The 11,185-nt window shown below is 47.5% G+C and overlaps 1 protein-coding gene across 6 annotated transcripts in view; it reads left to right on the plus strand.

The window, feature by feature from the left end:
• Positions 1 to 10,403, plus strand: part of NINL (ninein like) — a 180,505-nt gene extending 170,102 nt beyond the window's left edge. For 4 of the 6 annotated variants that reach the window (XM_086701515.1, XM_086701510.1, XM_086701512.1 and 1 more), the window contains 3 exons: positions 3,183 to 3,392; positions 5,494 to 5,607; positions 9,418 to 10,403. In XM_086701515.1, the coding sequence (XP_086557641.1) occupies positions 3,183 to 3,392; positions 5,494 to 5,607; positions 9,418 to 9,609 (516 nt within the window). In that variant the 3' untranslated portion in view covers positions 9,610 to 10,403. Of the gene's footprint in view, positions 1 to 3,088; positions 3,393 to 5,493; positions 5,608 to 9,417 lie in introns of those variants that run through there. The other 2 variants (XM_086701511.1, XM_086701516.1) reach the window with 2 other exon arrangements.
• Positions 10,404 to 11,185: the final 782 nt, after the last annotated feature.

The raw sequence follows: 11,185 nt of genomic DNA on the forward strand, positions 1-11,185 counted from the left end.
AGCCATGGTAGAGTGGGCGCGGGACCACTCGGGAGGAGCCAGTGTTGTCACTGGCACAGTTGTGGGTGATTTTAAGGAGGAGCGCCCTGGAGGTCAAAGAGAGCAGGTTGGACAGGTATGAGCAGGGGGGCAGCTTGGGTGGGGCCATGAGAGGTCCTGGCAGAGGGACTTTGCACAGCTCAGAAGGTGTGGTGCACGGGAGCACAATGCTGTAAGCATCACATGCCCTTGGGAATGACCATCTTGGTTCTGTGTTGCAGTACGTCAAACCACCCTCAAACTTGGTAGCTTCTAGCACTGTTCATCATTATCCTTCATGGTCTGTGGGCTCGCCAGCGCAGCTGGGCTGTTTTCACTTGAGATCTCAGGGGGCCATTGCAATCAAATGAGGTTAGGGCTAGCATCATCTGAAGGCACAGCTGGATCAGATGTTTGAGAGACCTCAGGTCACAGGGCTGGCATGTGGTGTTGGCTGGTGGCTGGGGGCCCACTGGTGCTCTCAGCTGGAGCACCCACACCTGGCCTCTTGGTGGCATGAGGCTGTCTGAGCATAGCAGTGAAGTTCTGAGAGGATAGGTGACCAAGCACCCTTAGAGGAGCAGATAGAAGCTGCCAGGCTTCTTAAGACTGTGTCAGGGCATTCCAGAACATCACTCCCCTGACATTTTGTTGGTCCAGCTTGGATTCAAAGGGAGGGCACAGAACCCACCTGTCCATCAGGGGAGGACACAGTCCTCACCTCTCAATGCAAGGAGAGCACAGCTCCCATCCCTCAGGGGGCAGGAACAGCAGCCTGTGAGCTCAGGTGGGAGTAGCCGATGGCTGAGGTGGCTCACTGCCATGCCCCTGATCCCAGAACACAATGGCCCTCTTTTCCTGGCATGGGCTGCCCCAGTGGTCTCTGGGGACATCTTTCCCTTGTCAAGTGATAGTTGGGCAGGGGTCTCCAGAGTTGGCCCAGGCTCTAGCCAGTCTCAGTTCTGCAGGGAGGGAGATGAGGAGGGCTTGGGAGGAATTCAGCTGAGACGGTGTTATGGGCTGTTTGCCTTGCTCAGAGAACCACAGGGTAGGACCACAGACACAGAACTCACACTGGGCCACACAGTGGCCTCCTCCCAGGAGCTTGCACCAGGCATCTGTGTTCAGAGCAGAGAGATAGCTGTAGCAGTTAGCAGCAAGGGGCATGGGAACAGTGTGTTCTAAGGAAGAGGGCATCAAGGTGTTGGGGAGTGCTGTCAGAGAGCAGGAACAGCTTTGGAGTGGGTGGGCATTCTGACATGGAGTCACAAGGGCCTGGGCTGGGACTCAACTTCCATCTGGGGTGTCTGCAGGATGACTGAAGCATGAAAGTCGGGAGGGGGCTACTTTTGTGGGGGCTGTGTTTTAGAACTGGTTCTCCTCTCTCCCTTCTCTGTCCCTCTTTCTCAAGGTTCCCAGACCCAGTTCCAGCGTGCAATTATCAGACACCAACAGGGTGTCTGAGAATTCAACTCCATTCTTATACTATCTGCCTGGAGACAGCATCAGACCCCACAGGTTAAGGGTTAAGGGTGTAGTCCTACAACACTACTCCCTACCCCCATCTCAGAAGCCAGTCATACCCCCCAGGCTATTAGCTGTGTTTCTGACCAGCCAGCTACAGATTGGATGTTTCAACCTCCTCCTCCTGAGGTTTGACTAATTTGCTAGAGTGGCTCACAGAACTCAGGGAAACACTTAACATTTAGCAGTTCATTAAAGGATATGTTAAAGGAAACAAATCAATAGCCAGAGGAAGAGATACATCGGGTGAGGTCCCAAATATCTGTCCTCAGGGAGCTTGAGCCCCAGCCTGGGGGTGCATGGAAGTGTTCCTCCTCAAGCATAGAAGCTCTCCAAAACAGGGACCAAACAGCTGGCTCTTGGGTTTTTATGGAGGTTTCATTATATAGTCATGACTAAGTCATTGGCCACTGGCTGACTCAACCTTCAGCCCCTCTCCCCTCCTGGGAGGTTGGGGGATAGGACTGAAAATTCCAATCCTTGATCACGTGGTTGACCCTCCTGGCAGCCAGCCCCTCCCCTTGGGTGCACTTCAAAAATCACCTTCATTAATATTGAGACATCTATTTCACGTCTGTGGCTCTGAAGCATTTTTAGAATCTGTGGATGAAGACCAGATATCTCTGAAAAATATATTTTGGTCATCTGATTTTAGAAGTCATTATATTTCACTCCTCCAAAAGAGCATAGTAGCTGTCCTGGAAACTGTGTGCAGGTGTGTTTCTCTGGGATGACTCCTGTCCTAAGAACAGCCACACATGATGGTGATGACATGGCCCCCTAAGACAGCCCCTCAGAGATGCATGGGGATACAACGACCTGAGATCTAAAGCCTCATTGTTGCCCTTGAGTAGCCATAGCTGGCATCCTCCCTGTCTCTAATCACATGGTCACCTCAGACCTATCCTAAGTGTGACTCTTGATGGAGGTACCTCCCTCTCCCATCTATGGGGCCTCAGAGGTGTGTGAGGGCTGACATACCAAGTTCTTGTAGGGTGCCAAGGAAATTCTGTATATTCTTGGTGAAGCCTCTAGAATCAAAGTGATTTAAATGGTGTTTAATAAAAGGATTGGCCAAGTTACCCACAACTCCAGTGAAATCTTGCCATCCACTGTGGTTGGGGAGCCAGGGGCTGGGGTAGTTCTGCACCTGCTGCCAGGGTCCCTTTGGCCTTCATCATATGCTCCATTGCTCTCTGTGGCCCTGGTCTCAGCTGCCTAAGGAGTATGAGCTCTCTGCCTAAAGGAAAATCACCATGCAAGGCCTGCATGGATTATAATTGTTAAACAGACTCCATGAAGTTTGCTGAAATGTAAACTGGACAGAGTATGGCATGATTCTCCCATGGATGCAGCAGGAAACCTCAGTGTCACCACTTTGAGGCTACAGACCTGAGTCTTCTTGACTCTCTCTGTGTAGAAACTCTGGCTAAACCAGAGTTTGGCTGTCAGAATACAAATGAATAGGTTCTTTATGAACCTTACATGTAGCTGCAGATGCATGGACCAAGGAATAAGGATGCCTTGTGTGCCCTTCCATTTGTAGGGTATCTGTAAGCATGGAGTTTTGCATGTCTAGTAATGACCCCATAGCTCTCAGCAATCACACCAGCACTATCATGGCCTTCTCCCCGGTGCAGCTGCATGGAGCCAACCTGAGGCTAAGGCTGGCACAGTCCCAGCACTCGGAGGAGGTCCACCAGCTGCAGGAGCAGATGCAGTGGCTGGTGCCTCAGGACCACATGACCGAGCTGCAGCAGCTACTGGAAGAGGAGCGGCAGGCCACTCAGCAGCTCCGTGATGAGTGCATTCTCCAGAAGGAGAAGGGGAGGCGGCTGGAAACACAGTGGGTGAGTGGAGACAAGGGCCCTGAGGCCCAGCTGATGGTGCCAGGGGTGGCGAGATTGGATCACTGATCACTCAGCCAAAAACTGCCATCCCAATTCGTAGAAGTCTGGTTATACCACAGCTGCAGGCCCCTGATTTTCACTGTGAACAATGTGGGATTCTAACAGGGGCCAAAGATGGATCAGGGAGGGGTGGCAAACCTCTTGGAGAAGGCATCTCCCACCCCCTCAGAGTGATAAGCCAGCTGACCCAAAAGGCCTCTTCAACATGGGGGCAACAGGTCCACCCAGACAGGTTGTCTTTGGGGGCTGCACATGTCTGTGGTAGGCCACATGGCTAAATGTTAGGGACCACACACTCAAAACTGCTTACAGGGCCAGAAATGTGGTGATACAGAGGCCATGAGGGAAGCTGTGGGTGGCGGTCCCACCCATGTAGTCCTGTGGAATCACAGGCCCTGTGTGCCAATTCTCCTGATTTCAAAGGAAAGCCAGAAACTAGATTTTTACAGAAACATTCCCAGTTTCCAAATGATGCATCTAATTTAAAAAGAATCTGAAACCATTTTGCAGACTGAAAAAAATCTACCCACAGGCACACAAAGACTGCAGAAGTTATTTATTTGGGTGCACACTGATCTAGGTAGGGGAGATACAGAAACAGACACACATGGCAAAAGCCTGTGCCCTCCTGGAGCCTATATTCTGGTGTGGTGGGGAGACAAATGAAAACATGAGTCATGAGGATAGCATGTCAGATGGTGATGAGTTGATGAGTGCTCTGGAGCGGGATGGTGGCCAGAGAAGGCCTCACCAACGTGTTACTTGAGCCAAGATGTGCTGGAGTTGAGAGAACAAGCCATTCACTTAATCTGGAGAGAGTGCTACAAGTAGCAGGAGCAGTATATGCAAAGGCCCTGAGGTGGTAATGGCCTTATTTAAGGATAGCAAGGATGAGAGGGAAGCAAGAGGAAGATGGTGGGACAAAAGGCCAGTGAGGTGGTGGCACACACTTGGGGACCCTGGCTGTGCATCAGGCACTGCATTAGGCATCTAGAGACATAGAAACAGAGTTGTTGCCTTAAAGAGCAGGATACTGTGGCTCAGGGCATGGACTGCAGAGATTGGGATCCAGGCTTCACCATCTCCTAGCTGAGTGACTTTGGCCAGTTACTTAACTTCTCTGCTTCAGCTTCCTCATCTGTAAAAGTTGGGTGCCAGTGGTTCCCACTAAAAGCATCAGTGTGAGGCATCAGAATTGGCACTTTTAAAATGCTTGAATAGTTTGGCATGTGTGTACCCTACTTAAGTGTTTAATTTAAAAGGCTGGGGGGGGCACCTGGGTGGCTCCGTCAGTTAAGCGTCTGACTTCAGCTCAGGTCATGATCTCATGGTTTGTGAGTTTGAGCCCTGCATCAGGCTCTGTGCTGACAGCTCAGCCTGGAGCCTGCTTCAAATCCTGTTTCTCCCTCACCCTCTGTCCTTCACCCATTCACATTCTGTCTCTCTCTCTGAAAAATAAATAAACATTAAAAAATAATTAAAAAAATAAAAGGCTGAGAAAACACCTACATCCTCAAATGCCACAGTGTAGTTCATTGGGAAATGTCGGGGTGGGAGGGTGTGGAGATAGGAGCCTGAGGACAAGAGGGTGCTTCCATGAGGAAGAAATTGGAGCAAGACTCAAAAGGTCGGTAAGATTTGATGTTTGTGAAGCATAAATCCTAATGAAGAATAACCTATCCGCATTGTGCAAAAATGTTAAGCAGGAAATAAGTTCACCCGTGATAGAATATTGACAAAACAAAGAAATTTAATCAGAAATCCTTTAAAAATACTCAGTAACACATTTGGGGAAACTCACTTTGGAGTAATTTATGATTAAATGCCCAGGAAAACAGTCTGCTAATTCTTGAACTACAAAGAGCAGTGTCAGCTTTGTGACCTGTGGCAGAACATTGTGTGTCTGTTACTCTGTGCAGATGAAAGGCTCTCCCTTTGCTCTCAGATATGTACATTTTAGCTAATTTCCACTCTGAAGTAAATAAGCCTGAGATGATTCTTTTAGAAATGTAAATTATTGGTCTGTAACCTTTTGTGACAGGAAGAACATGAAAAGGAGCTGAAAGACACTGAGGAGCGGGTGGAAGAGGTGGGAAGGGCTCTGAAGAACGTGGACATGCTCCTCCAAGAGAAAGTAGCTGAGCTGAAAGAGCAGGTCAGTGATGGATGTCTGTCATTGCCACATGCACTTTCTGAACTTTCTCCTTCCATGGGTGTTCAAGTAGCTAATTCAGGGAGAGACTGTGCTCACAGAACACAGAGAGCCCCCATGTTCATTTGGAACCACTGAACCTAGGGCTCCATCTAAACTTTGAGAAACTGAATGTACAAATTTTTTTCAGAAGATTAACAGCTAAAATCAATCAATAGAAAAATTGATTTTTTTAAATATATTCCCTACACTGTATTTGTATATTGTGTTTGTTTTGGGAATTGTTTTAAGGTACATTTGAGAGGTGTTCACATAATCTCAGAAAGGATGTTCATTTATTCATTTATTCAGTCACTGGGCAGATACTTACTGAGCACCTGTCATGTATCATGGCATTCATTGTTCTAGGAAGACTCTAAGATGGGCCCTCCTGGGCCTTACGTTCTGGCAGTGGAGACAATAACAAGATATATGACCTCAGGTGATGAGAAATGCTCACTCTCAAGAAGAGATGGATGGCACGTGGTGGGGATGGTTGGGGACCACTCTGAAGAGATGGCATGGGAGCAGACACCAATGACAGCCATGGAAGTCTGGTTCTGACCCCCCCCCTTCCCCCCCCCAGTGGAGGCCAGGTTGGCTTTTTGGAAGAGAGGTGCTCATGTGGTGGGACTGTCCTATGCAGTGTTGGGCTGAATGCCTGTAGCACCTCCAGTCAATGGGAGTGTCATAAAAGGGCACCCATGTGTTTCCCTGTGTGCTAGGGGACATGCTAGACCCCAAGCAGGAGGGGCATCCAAGCAGAGGAGCAGTTCAGGTATATGTCCTTAGATGGGACCAAGTGGAGTACATCAGCAGACTGCCAGGGAGGTGGCTGTAGCTGCTATGAGCTGATGGGTGGGTGCGGGTTGGCAGGACCCCCTCAACATTAGGAGTTTGGATTTTATTTTACTTTTTTTTTTAATGTTTATTCTTAGAGAGAGAGAGAGAGATACATAGAATGAGTGGGGGAGGGGCAGAGAGAGAGGGAGACACAGAATCCTTAGTAGGCTCCAGGCTTTGAGCTATCAGCACAGAGCCTGACACAGGGCTGAAACACATGAACCATGAGATCATGACCTGAGCTGAAGTTGGATGCTTAACCGACGAAGCCACCCAGGTGCCCTGGGATTTTATTTTATTTCTGATGGCAGTTAGAAGCCATCTGAAGATTTTAAGCAAGAGCATGATATGATCTATATTTTTAAATAAATCACTCTGGGGGAAAAAATATTTGGGCTTCAATAGGCTGCAAAGACCAAAAAAAAGAAGGCCATAGCTGTTCTGCTTGATGAAAGCCCACAGTTGAATTCAGCCAGCAAGGTCAATCAGTAAGAACTGGTGGTTGGGCAGCCAGCATGGAGGGTGCTGGGAGGGGGAGGCAAGGCTAGAATGAAGCAGGAGACAGAGAAAAGGCTCAGCCAAACACCAGCTACTCCAGAATAGTTCTGTTCAGAGCTAGAAGAAATTAAGTATGAGAGTCTGCAGAAATATTTTCATTATAGTAGTCAAGTCTGTTTAGAGGGCTCCTGAACTGAGCCCAAACAGGATGAAATGTCCAGGCCACCTCTTGTTCCCTGGGAGGTGGGAGGTCCCATTGGGAGTCACACCTCCCTCCCTGACCATGCTCCTGGCTTTGCAGCTCCCTCTCTGCCATCCACTGACTCTCCAAGTGTTACAGACACTTGGCTACCCCCCTTGCCCTACGGTCGTTCTCTTACACAAAGCCACAGTTTGCTTCCTCTTGCCTGGCAGATCCTCAGTCTTGGTTAAATCCTGTGGCTCCTGCACACCTGCCCCTGTGCGGTGAGGTCCTGTCCACAGCCCTACACCCACCCCACCCCACCCCACCCCACCCCACCCCACCTCACCTCAGAACTAGCTTATGCTCTAGCCAAGTGAACCAGCCACCTGTGACCGTGCATGTGCCACAACGCCCAGACCCTCCCTTCTCCCAGGCCCTCACTGCCACCTGAATCCAAAGGTAAAGGAGCCCTGGCCCTGCCTCTGCCCCTTTTTACCAAAGTACCTGCAGAGGGTTATCTGGACACCCTCACCTGCCTTCCCGTGTGTTCACTCATGTCACTGGCTGAAGTCCAAAATGTTGGTGTTGTGGTGGATGCCCCCACAGTGTCTGCAAGTGAACCCGCCAGCTCAGCCTCAGAAGGGATGCAGAACCCAGCCTCTTCTCACTCCCACTCTCATCCTCTGTGCCCTACAGTGTCCTTGTTTCCTCCTGGGCTATGTTCTCAGTGCAGGAGTGGCAGCAGTGCTTTCCCAACATGGTTGAGGTGCTGGCCCTTCTACTCGGAGCCCTCCAGGCCTCTCACAGCCCTAAGAGTACCAGGCAGAGTTCCTACAGAGGCCTCCAAGGCTCTGCAGGATCTAGTTGCCCCCAGCCCTCGGTGGCACCCAGCCAGCGTGTCAGCTGTAACTTCCTTTCAGTGGGCTTCTCACTGCCATGAGAAGGTCTCTGGCCATTCCAGCCATCCCCAGCCTGGCCAGGCTCTGGACCTTTGCACCTGCTCCTCCCTTTGCCTGGAATGTTCACATCCAGACAGGCTCAGTGCTCCTTGCCCTGTTTTGTTCAGATCTCTGTTCAAATGTCAACAGACAGAGAAGCTTTCCCTATTCACCCCAACCAAAATAGGAACTCCCTCAGCTATCTGTCGCCTCCTGGTGAAACCAGTAACCTGAGTGTTAATAGGACTAGTAAGTGCAGCTGTAACTTTTCACCAAGATCTTTTTTGTTTGCCTGTAAACATCCCTGACTCTTCTCCTTGGGGGAGGCAGGTTAGAGTCCAGCCCTCCCATCTCCATCTCCTCCTTTGGCTATCTCTCCTTGACACATAACTCCATGCTGAGTGATTGTGTTTGCTGTACATCAGGCAGGCAGACTTGAGTTCGGTTATGTGGGGTTTTCTCTTAGCACTTGTCATGCCTCCACACCATGTATTTGTTTCTGGCATGTCCACTTCCATCAGAATATGTGCTCCTGAGAGCAAGATCATTGCGCAGTATGTCTGGCAGTACTTGTTGAATGAATGAATGTAGTATTGACTTTTGAAGCCCAAGGCTAGGACCCCGGTTGGCATTGTATCTTGAACAAGGACTCATAACTAGAGTGGCCTTGTGTCCCCATCGCCATGGCTATCGTGTGTGGTGACCAGCCCATGCACTTGGGGTTCCCAGGGTGGATGTAGTGTCAGAGTGTGTCCTGTGAGACATGGTGGCCCTGCAGAGCACACTGGTAAGAACCAGAATGACATGTTTTATGTTATGTTGAGTAGTCCTTTTTAAAGACTGGTGATTTTAGGACAGCTGGATGGCTCAGTCGGTTAAGCATCCAACGTCAGCTCAGGTCATGATCTTGCAGTTCACGAGTTCAAGCCCTGCATCAGGCTCTGTGCTGATAGTTCAGAGCCTAGAGCCTGCTTCGGATCCTGTGTCTCCCTTTCCCTCTTCCCCTCCCCTGCTTGCACTCTGTCTCTCTCAAAAATGAATAAACGGTTAAAAAAAATTTAAGGCTGGTGATTTTGATCTTTTTTATATCTTCATTTCATGGTAAAATCAACTCTCATAAAGTTGACTTAAATTTCATCTTTCATGCCAGGTTTAATAAAAATTGTCATTATACCCAATGTTTGTGTATGAGATATGTAAAAACCCTGGAACTGTGTTCCAAACACACTTGAAAGAGTGGGAGGGGCAAGCTGTCATGCAACATTTCTGCACTAGAATAATAGTAAAGTATGGTTTTTCTCTCCTCCCTAGTTTGAAAAGAACACAAAATCTCATTTGCTGCTCAAGGATCTCTATGTGGAAAATGCTCACCTGACAAAGGCACTTCAGGTCACGGAAGAGAAACTACGAGATGCTGAGAAGAAAAACTGCATCCTGGAAGAAAAAGTTAGAGCTCTCAACAGACTCATCAGTAAGATCGCTTCAGCTTCCCTCTCTGTGTGAAGGTTGCTTGTTTTCCTGGAATTCATTTTGAAAGAATATCTTTTAAAATTAAGCCACCATGATGTCATAATATCCTAACGTTCATTGGTTGTGCACCCTTGGACATAGATTTCTGATTTCTTGTTCACCTTACACGCGTTTAAAAATGTCTACTGTGCCAGCTGCTCAGGAAATAGACATGCTGGAAAAGACTACATTTTTATTAGTAGTCCTGGGTAATTTCTCCGGTAAAATTCTCAGTTTTGCTACTCATTGGTGAAACAATTATGGGTAGCTTTCAGTGAAGTAAGACTAAAAGAAAAATGGTAAAATCAATCAATTTCAATGTTGTACTTTTGACCTTGGCTACAGAGAGTAAAATGAAAAATAAGGGCTCTGGACAGTTTCATCTTTTCACTGTTATTGCTTTGGGTTTAGATCATTAGCATTCTCAAGCTGTGTCTGTACAAACATTCTAGAAAGACTCCTTGCTGAGACTGTCAACCCTGCAGTCAAAGACAATGGAGGGGAAGCCCCCTCTTCAGGGACTGCTCTACCACAGGAAGATGTTTGGAGAGCGCTTATTTTAGGTCTGTGGTCTCAGGGATGATGGTATTGCGAATGCAATCTTTCCCTCATTGAAATGTCATCACACTGGAAATTGTATTATATGTAAAGAAAAAAGAAAAGTCTAGTTTTATATCCAAAATATACATAAGTTATGGTTATTTGGTTTATGAGAATAAACTACTGTACAATGAAGAATCACTGTATTTACAAAAACTCTTTTCTATTAAAATTGTTTTAACTTCTAAGTTTAAGTTTTTATTAAATGTTTTAAATAGAAAAATAGTTTTATAAGAAACACTCCTGTGCCCATCAACTAGATGTATTAAAATCCTTCTGCTACATGTAGATAGAGGTGCAGCCCCTGTTCTGTTGCTGTCAACCTCCTTCTCCTTCCTGGAGTCAGCCACTACCCTCAAGCTGCTGTGCCCTGTCTCCTTCTGTCTGTCTTAAAGCACTATGGAAATACACAAAAGACTGGACTAGGGGTGCCTGCCTGGCTGGCTCAGTTGGCAGAGCATACGACTCTTGATCTGGGGATTGTGAGTTCAAGCTCCACATTGTGCATGGAGCCTACTTAAAAAGACCAGAACAGATGGAAAGATCAGTTCTTGGATAGGGAGACTCAACAACATAAAGTTGGTTCTTCTAATTTAACTGATTAATGTAATATAGCTCCAATAAAAACACAAGTGGGTGTTCCTTTCTCCAATCAACCCCTTGTCCAGAGTTGGACAGTTCTAAAGTTTACATGTACAGCTAGATAAGCAAATAAAATAATATGGAAAATTTTAAAAAGAAGAGCAATGAATGGGAACTAGTTCTACTAGTTGTTAAAATAGTTTCAATATAGTTTGAGTTACATGGTTGTATACATTTGTCAAAACTCATCAAAGGGCACAGTTCTTCATTCACTGTGGACTTCTGGCTGGGACTGGAGTAACAAGGAGATTGGATCTAGTAGACATGAACAACACTATCAAACAATTGACATTTATAGTCTCCAACAACAGCAGAAGTGCACCTAGAA

The sequence above is a fragment of the Puma concolor genome, chromosome A3 (genome assembly GCF_028749965.1).
Source record: "Puma concolor isolate L17-30 chromosome A3, mPumCon1.1.hap2, whole genome shotgun sequence".
Lineage (NCBI taxonomy): Eukaryota > Metazoa > Chordata > Mammalia > Carnivora > Felidae > Puma > Puma concolor.